This window comes from Taeniopygia guttata, chromosome 7 (genome assembly GCF_048771995.1).
Source record: "Taeniopygia guttata chromosome 7, bTaeGut7.mat, whole genome shotgun sequence".
Classification (NCBI taxonomy): Eukaryota; Metazoa; Chordata; class Aves; order Passeriformes; family Estrildidae; genus Taeniopygia; species Taeniopygia guttata.
Window position 1 is genome coordinate 15230019 of NC_133032.1, and position 20462 is coordinate 15250480.

The 20462-nt window shown below is 37.7% G+C and overlaps 2 protein-coding genes across 3 annotated transcripts; both read left to right on the top strand.

The window, feature by feature from the left end:
• The first annotated feature begins 654 nt into the window (after positions 1 to 654).
• On the top strand, positions 655 to 11381 carry BBS5 (Bardet-Biedl syndrome 5). 2 transcript variants are annotated; one of them, XM_002198256.6, is made up of 12 exons: positions 655 to 822; positions 1990 to 2072; positions 2855 to 2920; positions 3738 to 3787; positions 4315 to 4442; positions 5291 to 5426; positions 6426 to 6521; positions 7023 to 7085; positions 7829 to 7963; positions 8075 to 8158; positions 9842 to 9865; positions 9980 to 11381. In XM_002198256.6, the coding sequence occupies exons 1-12, from the start codon at positions 761 to 763 to the stop codon at positions 10079 to 10081; spliced, it is 1029 nt and encodes a 342-aa protein (XP_002198292.1). In that variant the 5' UTR covers positions 655 to 760; the 3' UTR covers positions 10082 to 11381. The 2 variants fall into 2 exon arrangements, with proteins under 2 accessions (XP_002198292.1, XP_072788329.1); XM_072932228.1 differs by having other exon boundaries at positions 681 to 1148.
• Positions 11382 to 12016: 635 nt separating this feature from the next.
• KLHL41 (kelch like family member 41) lies at positions 12017 to 19891 on the top strand. The gene is made up of 6 exons (XM_002198250.7): positions 12017 to 13273; positions 15962 to 16119; positions 16209 to 16316; positions 17169 to 17354; positions 17904 to 18050; positions 18878 to 19891. Exons 1-6 carry the CDS (start codon positions 12017 to 12019, stop codon positions 18987 to 18989), a joined length of 1968 nt encoding a protein of 655 aa, XP_002198286.2. The 3' UTR covers positions 18990 to 19891.
• Positions 19892 to 20462: the final 571 nt, after the last annotated feature.

Below are 20462 nucleotides of genomic sequence, written 5' to 3' on the forward strand. Positions count from 1 at the left end.
TGCCACAGCCCTTAGAAGGCCAGATTACGCACTCCTGTACATGAAACTCGTTGATAATTTTTAGTTGGATTTGTGTGGTTTGTGGGGTTTTTTTTATTTTTTCCCTGAGCAAATGGTAACTTCAAGCGTATGAACAAACGGCGGAGTTTGGCCTCAACTAAAACACCGTCCACCCTCTGTGCTTGCAGAGCGCTCCGTCCCTGTCCTGACAGGGCCCGAGGGAGGACGGGGCGCTTCCGGCCCAGCATTTATTTCATCCAGCCTGTGTCCATGTCCGGATGGGTGCAACGGGGTCCTCGCCAACCCAGGGACAAGTTTTAGGGAAAGAACTATCAAAGGACAAGTTTGGTTTTTTTCCTTATCATTCTTATTCGGAGGTTTTTTGGTTTTTTTTTTTTAATTTGAAAGTGGTAGGGCACTGCGATTAAAATTTGGATACAGTTTTCAAGTAATTCCGAATTAAAAATGACACTCCTCATCTATTTTAAAATAAGTCCAAAACCGCCAAACAAACGCCCAGCCCCGCAAATCCCCAGGGCGCAGGGCGGCGTTACCGGGAGCGCGAAGCCCCCTCACGTTCTGTGCCTCAGCCCCTCAGCCGAACAGGGGGCGGAGCCAGGGCGGGCGCGAGTGCGCGCGCGCTGCCCGCGTGCGGCGCCGCAGCCAATCCCGGCCGCCGCGGGAGCGCGAGCCACCGCTCATCCTCCCCCCAGCCCCGTTGCCAGGGCGGCGTGCGGACTCGTCGGGGTGGGCGGCGGCCATGAGCGGGGTGCTGGACGTGCTGTGGGAGGACAGGGATGTCCGCTTCGACATCTCCCCGCAGTGAGTCTCCGCGTCCCGAACCGGCCCTGCCCTCACTCAGGCCCGCCCGGCGCCGAACGGCGCCTGGCTGAGCGCTGCTTCCGCAGGCTGAGGCCGACCGCTGGTATCGGCGGGAGTGCGGCGGGAGCGCGGCAGCCGCGGCCCCGCGTGTGCCGGGAGCGCCCCGCTGTGGCGGCGGCGGAAGAGCGATTCACCTGGCGGGGCGGGGCGGGACGGGACAGGACAGGACGGTCAGCGCTTGCTGCGTGGGGTCCGCGCGCCGTTTCCAGTCTATAGAAGAAAATAAAACAAAACGGAATATTGATCACTAGAGGATTGAGGGAAGGGTGCGTACTTTTCCCAGCTGAGCTTTTCTAGCTCTGGGAAGTACAACCGAACTGAAGAAGGCGTGTGTCTGCGGGGACGGTGGCGTTCATGGTTACCAGGACTTGGCATCCTCCTCAGGGAACGGGGCGGCGGCTGTGCAGTATTTCGCGAAATTCGCGTCTTAATAATACGTTTTGTTTCTGTCATGCCATACGTGAAGAGTTTTGGCTGCTTCTGACGGTACGACTAAAATACAGCAGAAGTTCACACAACATTGGTTGTTATGTAATTAAGTGATTAGATCAGTTAAATAAAGCAAAATAATAATATAAACAAATAAATAGAAGACTTCACCAAAAAAAACAAACAAAAAAACAAACCACACCCTTTGGAAAGATTTAGCAGAGCATTTCACATATCCTTATACATCTGCTGTTTCTTTTTGGTGGCATCTCTTCTTTCCTGAGCCTAGCTCCACTCCTTGTGACTTGAATTTACATCAAGAGGCAATAAACTCTATCCCCTAAAAATTACGTGAATGCAAGTGGTTTTGGGGTGGGTTTTTTTTTTGCTTTTTCCTCCATTTTCCACACACTTTGTCCTTATTTTGGGGTATGGTTTTCATGGTCACACTTGATACATATTTATTTATTTATTTACTGTTTTAAGTTAATAATAAAGATATTAATATTTTTCATCTGTGAGATGTAGTGATAATTTCAGGTATGTAAAGTTGATTTGTGTGCATATGTGGATTTTTCATTGCATGATGTACTGAGCAGAAAACTGAGGAAAGCAAAGCAGGGAAATAAAAATGGCCTTATTTTTGGACAATAAATAAAATTTTTCCTTTTTTTTTAGACAAATGAAGATGAGACCTGGAGAGGTACTTATAGACTGCTTAGAGTCTGTTGAAGATACCAAAGGAAACAATGGAGACAGAGGTAACTGCATACTCAGGGAAATTGTAAACTTTCTACTCTTTAGCATGTGTAGGTTTATGAATGCCCTGTCAGGTTCCATTGAACTCTGTATCAGTGCTCTGTTGCACAGAAGAGATCCTGCCTGTTTCTCAGATCTGCCTTGGAATGTTTTCATGAAGTTATAGGAAGGTGATTCTTGTCTCAGAGTTTGCTTAGAATTGAAAGCCTTGTAGGAATAATCCATTTATAAACAGTCGTGCTGTTCTGCTGTAATCCTCTTTAATGCTTAGTTTGTCCCACTCTGTTTTTAACTGAGTCATTAAGGAATATGTAGTGGCCAGGGGCTGAAGCTGCCAGCATGATGAGTTGACCCTTCAGGGGGGTTGGATGTGCTGCTCTACAGTGTCCAGAATGGAATAAATTTGCATATGGCAAAGGGGTGAGGTTTTCATTAATACTGCTGTAATAGTTAACTCACTGCCTTCCCCGTCTCCTCCCCAGAGCAGTTCTGCACTAATTGTGTCTACGTTTTTACTATAAGCATCTGTATTGGAATCAATAACTCTTCTTGGTTTGATTTTGAGGAATTCTGTATATATTAAAGGTCGTTTAATTTGTTCCATGTTGGATTTTCTCTGCTAGCATTTAAAGCATTTAAGTGTTTAGTGGTTTAGTGATTTTTCTGGTGAGGTGTCCTGTGATTTCTTCTTTTTCTTGTCAAAGGGAAGGAATATCCGGGTGTTTCAGAATATTTCATTTAATGGAATTCATTTAAATTAAAAATAGCTACACTTTATCTCCAGGCAGGCTGCTTGTGACAAATTTGCGGATCATTTGGCGCTCACTGTCATTGCCCAGAGTCAACCTCTGTAAGTATTGCCTTTTGTTTCCTTTGTGGTGGCTTGCTATTCTTTCACAAAGTATTGATTTCAGTACAGAATGCTGAAGTATAGTTGTGTTACTCTGTAAAGTCTGAAATAAACTATTACTAATGAATCTCTTTATAATATAGGAACTTAGATGGTAATCCATAGCAAAATAGTAATATTGAATATTCTGTGTTAATTTCTCAGAAAATAAGTTGAAGAGTTCTTCAGACATATTTTTCATTTGGCTGATGTGGGATTCATGTAGTTTTTTAGAAAAAAAACTTTGGGCTTTATCATACTTGTAGCTCTTTTTGCCATCTGTCTATTCACATTCTGCATTTCTCTATTCATTCCCCACAAGTACCTGCCTTTCCAGTTTTAGTATTGTAAACTCTGGATAAGTTTCTCATTTTAACTGTATGAGTTAAAACTGTATGAGCAGCTTGAGGTTTGCCCATATTTAATTTAAAGTGCTGAAGCAGGGGCAGGATGCTGTTACTTTGTACACAAATTATTTCCAGTGCTCAGTGTGGAATCCCCTTCTGTGGAAATATTTCTTGGATTGGATGGTACACTGAGCAGCCAGAGTTGGTCCTGATTTGAGAACAGCACTTGACCAAAGAACCTTCCAAGATCCTTTCCAGCTTAAATTAATTTTCAGGGTTGTGATGAGGACCCAGAATATTAACCACAAAGTGTAATTCTCAAAAATAGCATCCAAAGCTGTGCTAAAAACTTCAGTAATATACTTTGTAATTTTGACTGTTATTTTTCTTGTTCTCAAAACAATGTTTTTTTTTCTCCCTTGACTTTTAAGCTGTCGGTTACAACTGTGTTATAAATATAACTACAAGAACTGCCAACTCAGTAAGTTCTAAAAAATACTTTTAAAAATAATAAAAGAAGCTGTAATTAGTTGTCTATAGTTACTGCACTATATGAGCAGTAATCGGAAAGTTTATGTACAAGAACAGTAAAGAATAGTAATGAAAGTTTTGTTTTTAAAGTGGAGAGCTCTCAGATACATAGCCTGAATGGAATTGCATGCAACTGTGAAGCTATTGGTGTGACTTGCCACAAAGAGCTAGCAGGAAGATTATGTACATTACCTGGGCAACCATATGATAACAAAACCAAAAATACAGTTTCAGTCATGATTTTGCAAAAGTAGATCAGACAGGTGGCATTAGTTTTACTATTAATGGAACTGCTACTTGGTCAAAAAGAAAAATAAGTTAAGTAGAAGACAGTGGTAGATTAGTGGTAGAATCAGGATTACACCTCCATAAACACTGTTTAAAACAATAACTTAGACAATATCTGACGATTATTTATTATTTGTACAATCAAGCTGCTATATTGCCAAAATGTAAAATTCCATTTTTTCCGTACAGAAATTACGAGGGCAGACAGAAGCTCTGTATATATTGACTAAATGTAACAATACTCGGTTTGAGTTCATATTTACCAATGTTGTTCCTGGAAGTCCCAGACTCTTCACTTCAGTTATTGCTGTGCACAGGTAGTGTACTCAAATATGGGGGATTACAACTGCTGATAGACACAGTATATAACTGTCTATATTCAACATTCGGAAAACTTTCCCAAAACAGAACAATCTCCGGAAGGAAGGGGAAGAATGATCACAAATTTGAGTAGACAGCTGCACATAATGAAAATTAATGTGTATTTATACTAGTTCTTGATTACAGTTTATACACCTCATATGTATAAACTATCTGAACAAATAAAGAGTATAAAGAAACTAATTTCAGTGTGCATTTTCTAGCTACAATTTCTGTCTGCAATAATTTCCTGTAATTTCAGACCATGTAAAGTAAATGAAGAGTTAAATCCTGGTCAGAACTCTCATCGACTACAAAACACTGTATGCTTCCTACCTAAAGACAAGTCATCTGAATTAATGTGTGCATAATACATTACCATGGGTGTCTATTTAAGAGCTATGGAATACTGTCATATATATTGAATGTTTGTGATTTAACTGGCACTGAAAAATAAAGGATTGTTAATGTCCATGTATATCATGGGACCCAGAGAACGTATCCTTTGCAATAGAGGCTGGGTGATGACTGTCTTGAAGAAAAGGAAAAAATAGTATAGACATGAACACTACAGGAGATCAAAAAGTTGTTAAAAACCTGTCCTAAGTTTAAAGATAATTTCATTAAGGAAAGCTGTAATATACCTAACATGTTGGAAAAGTTTTAATAGTGCTCTCACTTTTGTGCAATGTGATGATAAGAAAAGCTGAAAATACACATTTCATATCTGTTCTAAAAGAAAAGGTAAAGATAATAGAAAAAGGGAACTATGTATGAACTAGTATGTATTTTATATTTTTTGCAGAGCTTATGAAACTTCCAAAATGTATCGTGATCTGAAGCTGAGAAGTGCATTGATTCAAAACAAGCAACTGAGATTGTTACCACAAGAACAAATATATGATAAAGTCAATGGAGTTTGGAATTTATCAAGTGACCAGGTATAGTAAAGGAACAGAATACATTGACTACAGAAAAGTTAAAATGTTTCAGCTTTCATCTACCAGTTTTACTCCTATGGTATTGTAAACTCCAAGGAATTATCCTTAATGCTGTTCATCAGCTGGTGCGTGCAGAGAAACTGATCCTATGTGTTTGCTGCCCAATACAACAAAATCTCCTTTTGGTAACCTGAAGTCTACATGACCTGGCTAATATGCAAGGAACTAGATATACAATTTCTGTTAAAAATACATATTTAGGAGTCTAAAGCTTTGTATGATACTGAAAAAAAATCATGTTTCTGAAGTTCTCTGCTGAATATTTGTGTGTTTACATGCAGATTTTACTAAACAGTAGTAAGATTATATTGCCTTCTGATAAATGAAATTTGAAAATACTGGAAGAGATTCTGTGTCTTAAAAAAGACCCAAACTTTGAGATAAAAATAGAAAACATTTATTATTTTACAGGGCACTAGTTGCAAGCATTTCCCAGAGCAGTGAAACAAAACAGGAGCTGATATTTCTGTCAGTGCAATTTTAGTCCAGAATAGAAATATGATCCACTCTGACAAGCTAAAAAGTTCTTTCCTCTACATTGCCTTGGCACACATCTCCTCAGTTACCTAAGTTTAACCCACATGCCTTTATACTTACGCTTTATGCCAATTCCAGATCTGTACAGTTAATAACTCTCTCAGATGCTTCATGTATTCCTATGAGGTTGTCTGGACTGTGACTTGATGCAGCGTTGCTGCAGTAGTAGGTATTCACAGCTATTTTCATTACTCAGGTTCTGGTAGCCTTTAAAGATTGGATCCTGCTTCCTTGCAATCAACAGAAACATTTCAAGTGGGTGTGGTAGGGAAGAATCAAGCTTTTAGTGAATAAAATATGAAGCTGTACCTTGTTTATCTGTAAATAGATAGCAGTAATCATCATATTTGGGAAAAAAAGCTCTGTACTTCAAGCAACTCTAACATAACTTTTCTTTAATAGGGCAATTTGGGAACATTTTTTATTACTAATGTGAGAATAGTTTGGCATGCAAATATGAATGACAGCTTTAATGTCAGCATACCATATCTACAAATTGTAAGTATCTTACAACAACCATTTTCAAAATGAAACAGCATATGCTCAAGTCTTTGGTTAAAACTCCCAGCTTATCAAAATTTTATTTCCTATCCCTCATTCAGAGAGGAATTTAGTCTTGCCAGCATCAACCACAGGGTATATTTTCTTTTCTGTCCAGATTAGTTGGGGGATTTCCTGGGCAGGTACAGGTGTTGAAAATGGCTTGTATTTCAAACCTTTTAATATTTACTCTGATGCGTCATGCCACCTACATACACTGGGATTAATGATCTGTGAACCTGATGTTCAGAAATTTACTGTTACCACTTCTAATAAAACATTTTTCCCTGAGGTTTCAGGGGTTCAGATTTGTAATGGTAAATGGGAGAGAATGCTGGTAGCCAAGCTTCCTGAGTCAGTAATTGTAATTATTACACTGTAAAAATCCAAACTGAAACAATGAGATTTTTATCCAGTAATTAGAAATTTTTTAACAGTGTTACACCTCTTTATCATTAGCGTTCAATAAAAATGAGAGACTCAAAGTTTGGCTTGGCACTTGTGATAGAGAGTTCTCAGCAGGTAAGAAGCTTTAATAGCCTTTTTCTATTGATTACATTTTTATTATACATACATACATTATTTTTCTAGATGCAATATTTTTATATAGAATAGTTCTCTAATTCTGAAATGTCATGGGCCTACTTTTAAGTTGCATAGAACATTTCTTCTGTGTGGCCTTTTGAAAACTTTCAGAAAATTCTCTTTGCACTGCTTGAAGTGTATGTTATGGTCAATATGGCTATTGGGAGTTACAGTTTCTCTGTAACTGTAGGCAACAATAGGCCTCTGTAAGCAACAACAGGCCAGCATGACTAGTTTATAACTGTCAAATACACTGTCTTCTGACAGATTATCTTTGGGATATAATTGATCCTGTACTTAATTAAGACCACTCTTTTAAATAATTTTCATTATTTCTGTGTATCTAAAAGCTTCTTTAATAACATCAAGACCTAACAGACTCAACATTTGCTTAGTGGCTGGGAATAAATCATTAATTTCACTTCTGAATTTGTCCCACCCTTGTTTGCTTGTGGTTTTCTGTAAAAGGAGTTTGTTCCCCTTTTATATAATGGGCTAATGATTAAAAGCTTATCTACCTCATAGAGAAGCATTGTCATTGTTTTTATTTCACCCATGATTCAAGTTTTCTCAGCAAGCTGAAAATTGCTATCATTAAACTGGAAATCACTATCAAGGAGAAAAATTGTTTAAAAAGTAAGACTAATAAACACATCTTGTCTTTTTCCTCTGTTATATAGAGTGGAGGATATGTGCTTGGTTTTAAAATAGACCCTGTAGAGAAACTACAGGAGGCAGTGAAAGAGATTAATTCACTTCACAAAGTTTATTCAGCTAATCCTATATTTGGAGTGGATTATGAAATGGAAGAAAAGGTACTCCATTTATTTATTTTAAATTAGATACAATACTGTGTTAACAATAATAAAAATATATTAAACATATTAGATATGTGAATTTACTTACTACAGTGTTATAATTTGCAGCCTCAACCCCTTGAAGACCTAACAGTGGAGCAGGTTCCAGATGATGTGGAAATAGAAGCTGATGAACATACAGATGCTTTTGTGGTAAGTGACTCCACCAAAAAAACAACAAAAAAAAAAACACCCAGAAAAATAGAATCATTTTGTTTGATTATTCAGATTTCAACACTGTACAGCTGTAATCCTCTGTTAAAGGTATGCTGCAGCTGTACTTTCTATACTTAAAACTTCCCGATTCTTACAGGAATTTATTGTGTATATGAATTTCTAATTTAAGAACAAACTATTATTCAAAATAAATAGTAGTAGATATTTAAAATAATAGTTGTATGTAGTTTCTTAACACATTAAAATAGGGAATGGCTTGAAAATCAGCAGTACAATATAATCAGATACATTATATTAAAACAATAATTTGCCTTCTCTTAAAGCAGATGAATAGATGGTGATATCTGTATGCTCAACATTCATCTAAGATTCAAACTTTGAATATTTTTAGAAAGGCAGCAATAATTTTACATTATTATGTCTCACAGTATTTTGGGAAAATCTACTTTAAAATGCATTAGGTTGCTTGATTGACCCTCTTTCAATGAATTTCCAAGCTTAAGTGTGCAACCCAGTAACACTTGATTCCATGATTGACTGCAAGGGTAGATGGCACATGTTTTCAAGTGTTAGCCTTGATACATTGACCAATCTCTGAAATTCGGTAAATTAACAGGCCTAGCCACGAGTGTTATTTCCACTCCTTTTAATTTTGCAGCCTCTTATTAACACAGATAAGCTCTTGTTTTTTTCCTTTTCCTCTTTCCTAGCTTTTCGGCTTATTTCTTTTCATTTTTGCACATTTTTATTCAGTCTTCAGTATATTTGAAGACATACCTTCTCCTTAAATGGAGATCTATTTGCTCTATTGTTGCCTTTGTCGCCTGAATTAAATAACTGTGCTTTGTATGTTCTCAAACAAAAACTGGAAGCTGCAAATGGTTAGAAGGTTGTTGCTGTAGAGACACAGGTTGCCCAGGACCCAAGGAGTGGCTACACACCAATATTCCACAATACTTGATATCACGAGAAAATGCTTTCTTTGCTGCCCCTCACCAGGCACAGGAGCAGCTGAAGCAAGACTGGGCTCTTTTTGGTAAAGATCTAGAACCTACTGGTCCAGAGATTTCTAGAGTGTGGATATTTTTGGAGATCTGATATCCCTAGGAGTTTGAGCCTTAATTTCCACCCACACAGAATAGGAAAGATGGTATCTCTTTCCCACATCTCTGTTTATGGAGTTATTCTTTTACTCTATGTTCTTTTCTTAGATTGAGTATGATGTCAACTGAATTTTAATATTATACATTTTAAGCTAGTTTTTGATGTTGAATAGTAAAAGCTGCTGCACATGAGGCAAAAAAATACCAGGATGCTGTCAGTTTGTCTTCATATTAACATTCTCTATAGAGTGTTTGTCAGTGTAACAAATATAATAGAAAAATGTTGCCATTTAAAAAGTCTTTCTTTATTATGATGGAAATGTCAAAGGTTGGTATTTAATGAAAAATACCATAATCCAGTGGTATCTAATCTATTATTCAAAAGAGAAACTCCTGTTAGAGCCCTTTTGTAAATTATTTTAACATAGAAGTAAAACCCATATAGACTGGATTCTTGTGGAAGACCTACCCAATACAGTTTTGACCCCAAGGAATTATTAGCAGATGTGGTTTTTAGACTTCTGTTTTCAAAGTTCTTTTTTGTTTTCCTTTGCAGGCTTACTTTGCTGATGAAAACAAGGTAAGAAGATAGTTTTTCATGCTATGAAATTCATGTTGATAAAATTGGATAATGAAATTAATCAGTACCTTCTGCTTTATTTTATTTCCTCTCGTATGTCACGTATTCAAAAAGCAACATGATCGGGAGCCTGTTTTTTCAGAAGAACTGGGACTTGCAATAGAGAAGCTAAAGGATGGATTCACACTCCAGGGACTCTGGGAAGTAATGACCTGATTTCGATTGCACGTTTGTTTCCTAAGCAGGGAAAAACTCTCGGTTCTTACTGGATTTAGATCTGTAGAAGATAATTTAGAAATATCGGAGTAGCAGAGAAAGAACATGCCAAAGCTAAAGAGCAGGCAAATATGATATCATAAGCCCTCAGGCTATGTCATAAAAGAAAGGTTACTCAAAACCCTTATATGCTGAAGAGCTTAGCATTTCCTGTGTTGCCTGTCTGCAGTGGGAGAAGAGCCGCTCTGAGGCAGACGGGGCCGGGCGCAGCTGCCGCGGGCAGCGCTGCCGCCTGCAGGCCCCGGTCACGGCTGCACTGACCTGCGAATTCCCTCGGTCAGACTGGGAGCACCTGGGAGTGCCTCGGCACAGCCGGCACTGACACACGTGTGAACTCCGCTGTTTTCAGGATTGTCCCCTTTCTCCCTCCCTTGACAGCACAAATTCGGCCATGGTGTTTCAGACACCATTGTATGGCAGGTAGCCACCATTTTTTAATAACTTCATGGCTCCTCTGTTTATGTACTGCCCCTTGGCTGCCAGGACCAGGCACTGCTTGCCATTTTACACAGCACTCTTGTCAGAAAAAGAAGCCTCCTCTTTTTCTGCATATGGAGACCACTATCTGAAACAGGGCAGTGTGAGGATGCAGTTTGATGCTCAATTTCAAGTATTCATGTATTTATACAGAGTGATGTACTTTCCCATAATGATTATGTTTGAATTAAATTTCCATAGCTTGTTTAATGATTTGTAACACATAAATACCATCATACATAGAACATTTTATATGTAGGCACATTGGCTGTAATTAAGCAAAAGCAATTCTGTTCCAAATGATAACTTTTGTAGTTCTTAACTTTGCTAAATGTTCAGCACGTATTATTCCAAGTATTTAATTGTAATCCAGATATCCTCATACAGTTGTTGTTTGTTTGTTTTTGCTAGAGCACTTTTTAAAGCAATTATCTAGAAAACAGAGCACATGCAAATAGCTTCTATGTGTGAGTCATTAGACCTTTTATGATGTTATGTGTTATAGAGAAATGAGTCATTTATTGTTTAAAGGGAGACACAGCTGTTACGTCTTCTAGTGAGATAAAACCTCTGTGCTGTTTTCTATAAATGGAAAAAGTCAAATGAGCTGTCCTCTCAGCTGTTGTTTCAGCAGCTGACTGTTAAAGTAACTGTGGTCTGAATGTAATACTGCTGTTTGTAGAAAATCTTTCAAAGTATATAGTTTAATGAAATACCACTTATATTATCAATAAACTTTGATAATATTATATTTTGTTGTAAATCTTGCATTCAAATAGTTGTATTTTGATTGTGTTTCCATTACATTCAAAGAACATTTTACCATATGGGTGGAGGCTTCAATTTGAATTGTTTTGGAAAGCAAAACTTTACCTGAAATAACACATATTTTATGTCTAAACAGTAGTGTTTGGTTTAAAACCAAATGGATATTAAGAAGCAGCCCAAAATTTCAAGGCCTTAATATCTGAAGAAATCGTATATGTGATATGGTTATGAATAAAAATAATCTTAGAGCAAGGGCAATCGATAGAAAGTTAAGGATTTTTTTCCTATCCTTATGACTGCAGCAATGAGCTGTATTAAGCAACTCTGAAAAAGTGAACAGCAGTTAAAACTGACAACTCGATTAATAATATTTCTATTTCAGAATATTTAGTAACATGTATCTGTGCAATCTTGCTCATAGCTGTGTCACTGAGGGTCAGATTCTGCTGTCCTTACTCATGTAAAATTATTTATTACATTGAACATAATCGTACTGATTCAATGTGGAGAATGATGGCAAAACCTGACCATAGTGACTAAGAGCAACAGTTGCTTCTTTCAGTCTTTGACAGCTGCAAGAGCAACTCTGTTTTTCCAAACCGTCCATCCCAAATTCCAACCTGTAACAGTATGTACCTATATTTAGCTAGTGAGATTAAGTTGCAGAGGCTTCAAGCAGGGCAAAAAGCACATTGGTCTGCCTTTTTTACAGACAAACCTTTGGGCAGACAACAGCTAAAGCTTTCTACTCCCTCCCCTTTCCCAAGTGTTTGCGAAATGGACTCCCAAAGGGAACTCTCTGAGGAGCTAAGACTTTACCAATCCACTCTCCTTCAGGATGGCCTCAAGGAACTCCTTGAAGAGAAAAAGTTTGTAGATTGCTCTTTAAAAGCTGGTGACAGAAGCCTGCCTTGCCACAGATTGATTCTGTCGGCATGTAGCCCTTATTTTCGTGAGTATTTCTTATCTGAGCAAAATGAAGAGAAAAAGAAGGAAGTAGTTCTAGATAATGTTGACCCCAACATCCTGGATATGATTGTCAAATACCTTTATTCAGCAAGTATTGATCTCAATGATTCTAACGTGCAAGATATTTTTGCTTTGGCCAGCCGCTTTCAGATCCCTTCTGTATTCACTGTGTGCGTCTCCTACCTTCAGAAGAGGCTGGCTGTTGGTAACTGCCTGGCCATCCTTCGGTTAGGTGTTCTGCTTGATTGCCCAAGACTTGCATTTTCTGCCCGTGATTTTGTTTCAGATCATTTTGTGCAGATCTGCAAAGAAGAGGACTTCATGCAGCTTGCCCCTCATGAACTTATCTCAGTTATTTCACCTGACAGTTTAAACGTGGAGAAGGAAGAACTGGTATTTGAAGCAGTAATGAGATGGGTCCGAACAGACAAGGAAAACAGAGTAAAGAGCCTGGGGGAAATTTTTGACTGCATACGTTTTCGTCTAATGCCAGAAAAATATTTCAAAGAACAGGTTGAGAAAGATGATATAATTAAAAGCAACTCAGATCTTCAGAAAAAAGTTAAGATTATTAAGGATGCTTTTGCTGGAAAACTGCCTGACTCTAGCAAAAGCACAGAAAAGTCAACCAAAGGGGAGGTGAATGGTGATGTAGGAGATGAAGATTTATTGCCTGGCTACCTAAATGACCTTCCCAGGCATGGCATGTTCGTCAAAGACCTGATTCTTCTGGTTAATGACACTGCTGCAGTAGCTTATGATCCTCTTGAAAATGAATGCTACCTAGCAGCCCTTGCAGAACAGATTCCCAGAAATCATTCCAGTATAGTCACCAAACAAAATCAGGTCTATATTGTTGGAGGACTCTATGTGGAAGAGGAGAACAAGGATCAGCCTTTCCAGTCATACTTCTTCCAGGTACAAGCTTTAAAATTGTTGGTATAATAACAGGTGCTTATAAGGGTTACTGAAAAGGGTTCTGAGTATGCGAGTTGTCTAGTGTCTTTGTATGGTGATGGAGAGAAATATCTAGAGAGAGTTATTTTTGTCTCGGAGACACAAATGAAACTGAGGGCCTTGCATCTTCTTTTTCAAGATTAACCCCTGATGAGATCTCAGAATATATTAAAACAATTAGTATATTCTGTCTAGGCACTGGTTTTCATTAAGGCCCAGATTTTTCATTATACAGATCTCTAAATTTAAGTCTAATAGTATTTTTTTTAAATATTTTTTGTGTATTTTTGGTTAACTGATGAAAGTTGGAGTGCTTTAGCTGTTTTAGATCTGATGTCTTTCTTTTTTGCATCTGAAATACTTTCATGACAGCGCTAATGTGTGTATTTTAAGTGCAATTTCTGCCATTAAAATTGCAGAAGTCCTTTTTGTTATATCAACATTTGAGAGCCTAAGGACCATATAAATATGTAATTTAGAGGCAGAAGGCTTTTTCTCAGCAAACTGTCAGTGTTAGTACACTAAATACCATGTTTCAACTGGGTGTAATTGTGTATCTTTGTAAATCTCTATAATATAAGGCTGTTTATATAACTCCATGATATATTTCAGTAAAACTAGCAAAAAGGCAGTTTGTCATGCTTATAAACTATATTTATAAACTCATAAACTAAGTCTGTTATGTTTTTAGCTAAATGCTTTGGTGTATATTTAAACTATTTTGTGGTGAATTATGTAATATGCTGCTGGCTAAGTCCTCTCTTTACGCACACTGGCCTAGAAGAGTTAAAGTGAGTCCTGTTTCAATATGAAATAAGGCACAGTAATAAGCAGTGACAGAATTTTGAAGCCTTCAGATATTAAAAAATGCAAATATTGTTTATAGGAGTATGGCTCACTCATTCCACACACAATAAGAGACTTAGTTTCAGATATTTGTTACATCTATGAGAGGGAAGTCTTAGTCTGTAGGGGAGAGACTAACACTGTTCCATTTCCTTATGCAGGTGTAAAACACTAATCACTGAAGTGAAAAACTTGTTACAGAAATACTCTTCCAATAGAAATAACACATTGATGTAGTAATGTTATTTAGTCCAGAACCGAATAAGTCTCAGGCTACTAGAAAGGGGCCTCTGAGAAACTAAACCTCAAGAGTGATAATAAAAATAGATGAAGTTTTCAAAATTCTACTTTATATGTCGACATCCATTTCCTGAAATCATGTTTGTTTGCTTGTCATCTTTAAGCTTGCTTACTGCTGCTATTCCCTATAGTTACAATACTTGTCTGCATTACCCATGTGGCTGTTTTGCTCTCCAAAATATTAATGCAGTGCCAAACCAATTTTCACTTGCTGATCTTCTTCCACCAATGAAGCATGTATTTGGTAGCTTGCAACCTGGCAGAAAACAAAGCTGCCACTGGCTTGAAAATGCATGACAAGTTGATGCCCTATCAGCAGTAGATATCTCATCTTGAAGATTTATGAAGTAAGCTGTGATCTCTGAGAGGTACATCTTCTCATTACCCCACCCAGATACAGCTACTGGAGAAATCCATGTCCACAAACTATTTCACTGTTGCAGTAAAACTTTCTGTCCAACAGGGGTGATTTGGGAGATGCATTTAGCATGGAAATCTTGTCTGTGGAACTTACTTCTGGAAGAAGAATGTTACCAAGCTAAATCCTGAACTATATTTTGACTGAACTTCCTTTTACTTTCCATCAAATGCCTTTACACCCACACAAAATCTTATGTTACCCCCCTTCCTATACCAATGTCCAGCAAATCTATATGCAGTAGGTCTGAGAAAATAGTTCTTTTTCAATGTTAGAGGTAATTCAGGTTCAATCACAAGTTCTCAGATTAAAACAAAAAATAAGCACCACAGTTCTAGGAAAATCCTGGTTTATTTTGCCACCTGTCCTCCTGCTGCTGTCCTCTGCTTCTCCTTAGGTGTTTTCAGCATACTGGATATTAATTAATTGAGAGAGCCCTGAGAGTACTACAGTAGAAATGGCACCAATATTATTGCCGAAGGAGCTGCAGTGATTTCCTATTTTGCTTAAGAACAATGTGGTTTTTGTGTCTTCAGAGATCCCATGAACTTTTGAGGGTATTTGTGATGAAACACACATCTGTTGCCCTAGGGATTGCAAAAGAAACATCTGTGCAATTTGCCATGTGATGGCTCCTGATCAGTAAGAACCATGTAAGCTGACTGGCACCTTGCTGTAGCGATGAGCACAACCAGCTAAACATACAGGTGTGGAACTGCAGGAGTGGCTGCTCCCTGGGCAGGAAGAAGAGCCACTTGTTCTTTCCAACATGATAGGGAGCCGAGAATGACAGACCTTTGTGTAAGGAAGAAGAGCTTAATAAAGAGGCAAGGAAACAGTGAGGGTGAGCAGACACAAAGAGAGTTGTATGGCATTGACTCTGCTAGATCTTAGCACAATGAAGCATGGGTGGGTAGAAGATAGCATTCATTAGCTGCACTGAGGGAAGGGCACGTTGTTCAGGCAAACAGATTTGCTGTTAAGAGACACTGAGTGACAGTACATAAATTCTGTGGAACAATATTCATTGTGTGGATTTTTTTTCTTTGCCTTTCCTAACCCTTCCTGTTCTGATGCTCTTTCAGCTGGATAGCATTGCTGGTGAGTGGGTTGCTCTTCCTCCACTGCCGTCAGCCAGGTGTCTCTTCGGGCTGGGAGAGTCAGACAACAAGATCTATGTAATAGCAGGCAAGGACCTTCGCACTGAGGAGTCGCTAGATTCAGTATTGTGCTATGACCCTGTGTATGTTTCAAATTTCATTATGCCCACTGAGGACATATGGATGGCCCATCGTTAGTTGAAAAAACCTAACAGTTATCTTCTTGTTCCAGGGCAATGAAATGGGGTGAGATCAAAAAACTGCCCATCAAAGTATATGGCCATGCAACTATCTCAAACAATGGATTGATATATTGTCTTGGTGGGAAAACTGATGATAAGTGAGTCTCTAAGTCTTTTTATGACAATGAATAACATTATCTTCTTGGTCCTTAATAGATAATATGTCCTCAGATTCAGAAATGGGGCTTCCCATTTCTGCATCTCTGGATTAAGGTTGCTAACAACCATAATGTGTTCCCCTGGCAGAGGGGAACACATTATGGTGTGTAGGATATATTTTTTTGGTGATAAAGTAAAAGACATATAAACTGTAATCCAACTTGCTATTTTAGTAACCATACTTATTTCCAAGGCAAATTTTACTAATACTGCAGACAAATTAGTAATACATAGTTATCAGGACCTTCACTGAAAGTATTCTTTCCTTTCAGATAGAAATACCTAGGTGCCCTGGAATTACAGTCTCAGTTTTTCCAATTTTCTGGCCTGTGAAACCTGTTATACCTTACTGCGTATGACATTTGGTAAATAAAAGTTTTCACTCACACTGAAGATGGAGTGGTAATTTTTAAGTGTTTTATAGGGGATATTTAAGATAAAAGTTTATCATAACAGCCAAAACACTATCATAATCTTTCCTTTACATAACCTTTGCTATATATTCCTCTACAAATCCATTTAAATACAATATGCTGGGAAAGGATGTTGTCTTTCTCCTCAAAAGTACAGTGAAATGGCTGTAATGTAAACCACATTTGACTTAGTCCTATGGATATGAGTACTGCTTTGTAGATATGGCAAGGACTGTCAGATTAGATACAAGAAAAGGATTCTCCAGGAGAGGGAAGAGGTGGTATAGATAAACCCATACAGTCTACCTCAATTAGATCTACTTGGAGCAAGTCAAAAGTTCATTAGAAATGATCACCAGTTTTCTTTTTGCTCCCCAGGAAATGCACTAATAGATTATTTGTGTACAATCCCAAGAAAGGAGACTGGAGAGATCTGGCTCCAATGAAAGTGCCTCGTTCGATGTTTGGAACAGCCATCCATAAGGGCAAGATTGTCATTGCAGGTGGTGTCACTGAGGAAGGCCTTACTGCATCTGTTGAAGCTTTTGATCTGACCACCAATAAGTGAGTGCAATATTCAACCTATTTTAATCAAGTGTTTTATCATCTAGGCTTTTAGGAGCCCTGAGGTAATAGTCACAAAGCTGTTCAGGTACCTTTACTGCCACTGACATATTTGGTCTGGAGTCACATCTTCAGCAGAAACAGCAGCGGTTTACAGAGCAGGTCTCTAGACGTTTTTCCTGCACCCACACACACTCCAATTATTACGTTTATGCCATCTGAAATAAATATACATTTTGGAGACTGTAGGGAGAAATGAGAATAACTGAAGAACAATATATCTGTATGAAGCATATGAACAATGAACAATCAGGGAATCTGTAAGTTGTCCCTAAGAAGAGATAACAGTGTAATTGTGTCCCTTATGAGTTGCAGAAGTCCCTGATGGGATGGAGACACTGGAACTAACAGCTGATAAATCTCAGAATTTTTTCCTTTTACTAAACCACGGTCTTGGTACCTGAATTTGTTGCCCAGAGAAGTATTTTAGTGCATTCAGTTTACAATATTTCTTGTGTATTTAACTTGACTTTTTATTTTGATTCTTAGATGGGAGATAATGCCTGAATTTCCCCAAGAGAGAAGTTCCATTAGTTTAGTCACTTTAAGCGGAGCTTTGTATGCTATTGGAGGCTTTGCAATGATTCAGCTTGAATCTAAAGAATTTGCACCTAGTGAAGTCACTGACATATGGAAGTAAGTTTAATTTTATTCACTCTTTCCTGGTCAAAAGTCTTATCTAAAATTGAGGTTTGTAGACACTGGAGGCTAAGACTATTTTTCTGTTTAATTCTGAAAATGATCCATAGCACAGGCTGTAAAGCATTTGTTGACAGATAAAACAGTTTGTCAGAAAGTAGCAAATAAACACGAGACTTGGATCTAATGACTACTTCCACCTACTAATTATTTGACCAGTCCAAGTCATGATCTTCAGCTTCTTTAGAAGAGTAAATTGCCATCTCTTGGCAGGTTTAGCCTGGCCAATAAAAGCATTCTTTTGTAACACTGTGATGCAGAAAAGCATGCATATATATAGACCTGTACATAATGATGTGTTGATTGTCAAATGAGTAACTGTTCCAAGAGAATCAGAAGTCCCTATCTTCTAGGGGTTTTTTGAGCTAATCACAGTAACAGTGATGATACATCATATCTCTGCTGCGATTCTTAGTTGCTTATGTAAATTCAGAAATTTTAGTTGGCAGTAGGAAGGAAACCCCCCAACTTTATATAAATGCAAGAATCTGAAGAAATTCAGAAGGGATGCTTAAGGAGGAAGCTTTTTTAAAGCATGACACAGGTCTGCAACAAGCTTAAGGGACCAGGAAAAGAATAGCTTGTGTGAAAGAATATCTTTCTGTTCTGGAGTAGAAGACAAAAGCAGCTTTTTGTGGCACCCTTCAGCACATGGTTGCTACAAGCCTTTGCAACAGGTGGACTAACCTCCTTTTCATGTATGCGTACTGAAGCATCAAACTCAAATTTAAAGAAGCTATTTTCTAACTTTTTTTTAAATGCAGATACGATGATGAAAAGAAAGAATGGGTTGGCATACTGAAAGAGATCCGATATGCTACTGGAGCCTCCTGCCTGGCCACACGCTTAAACCTCTTCAAGTTATCAAAACTGTAAACAAAATGCTGGAAGATATGATATGGTGAGGGAGTTTTGATAGGCTCTTCTGGTTTTGTTGCATGAAAATGTCCCCAAATTGTACAGTTTTATAGCATCATACTAGTCATACTGGGAACCGTTAAATAGTTAATTTGTCTATCCACTTCTTAAGATACTTTCTAGCTAACCAGCAACCACTGAAGCCAGTATTTAAATTTCTAAAGGGTTATAATTAATGTTGATTAGATTAAGATTTTGGCAAGAACTCAATTTTCCATTCTGTGAAATTGCAAACAACACTAGTTAGCTTTCCTTGCACCCCATACAATCCAGGTATTGGTGGCTTGTCCTCTAAACAATGTGCATGAATTAATTAAGTTAAATACAACTAATAGGTAGCTCATTCTATTCTAACTTACTGTTTGTATGGCCAGGTTTCCCCTTTTAGTAATGTATGTAAATCCTTCACTCTTCAGCAATATCTTGGAAATATTCTCATCACAGACCTCAAAAAATAATTTAGCTTGGAATTTAAATGAACGTTTTAAACAAAAGTGGCTTAATAATACATGGCCTACTAAATGCCAGTCTCAGCCAAAGCTATACTAGTAAACAGAGGAGAGGGTAGAGAGAGAAATTAATCAAGTTAGTAGCTCTACTATTTTACCTACTATGTTTAGACTTCTGATAACAAGGATTTTCCACTTTTTTAATGCTTTTATATTTATTTCCAAAGCAAATATTTTATGGAAGTTTTTCTTAGAGATCTGAGGCCGATAACAAGCATTCATGAAAAAGTCCTAAAAGAACTATCCTTAGCAAATATCTGTGACAGAGAGGACTTTTTCATTTACTATAGAGTTGATGCATTTTGACATTGAAACTTTTAACAATTAAACTTTGTTTTTAAAACTATAGAAGTATCACTTGATGGCGTCTTTTCTTAGTGATTAGCTCATCATCACTATCATATTGACAGATCTCTTAGTACAGCCTTTGCACAAAATAGAGCACTCAATTTCCTTCAGAGCTTGCTTACCATTTCTTTGTCGAGTATCTTTTCAAAGAATTTCTCCATTGCATAAAGAGGGTGTCATCAATCTAAAGAATTTCATAAATTTCAATCTAAACTGGAAAAGAAGGCCACCATACCTGCTTGAATAGCAATGTCAACTATCAAATGACCTCTTGCATTGCTCTCCTTTGAGACAGAAGTAAACATATGCAGAGGCACAGCCATCATAGTTCATTTCAGTATGTTACTGCCCAGTAGTACTTAATCTGTGGGGCATTTTTCCTTTAGTACCCAAATCTGCAGCTGTGCTTACCATCTATCATCTATTTTTATTGGCTCCAGTTAGATCACTGGTTTACACCACTCATCTGCTCTAACACTTGCTGATTTAAAATAGAAAAATAAGTGCAAAGAATTAAGAACAACACATTTTACTGAATTGCCTTTTTTTTTTTTTTTTTTTTTTTTTTTTTTTG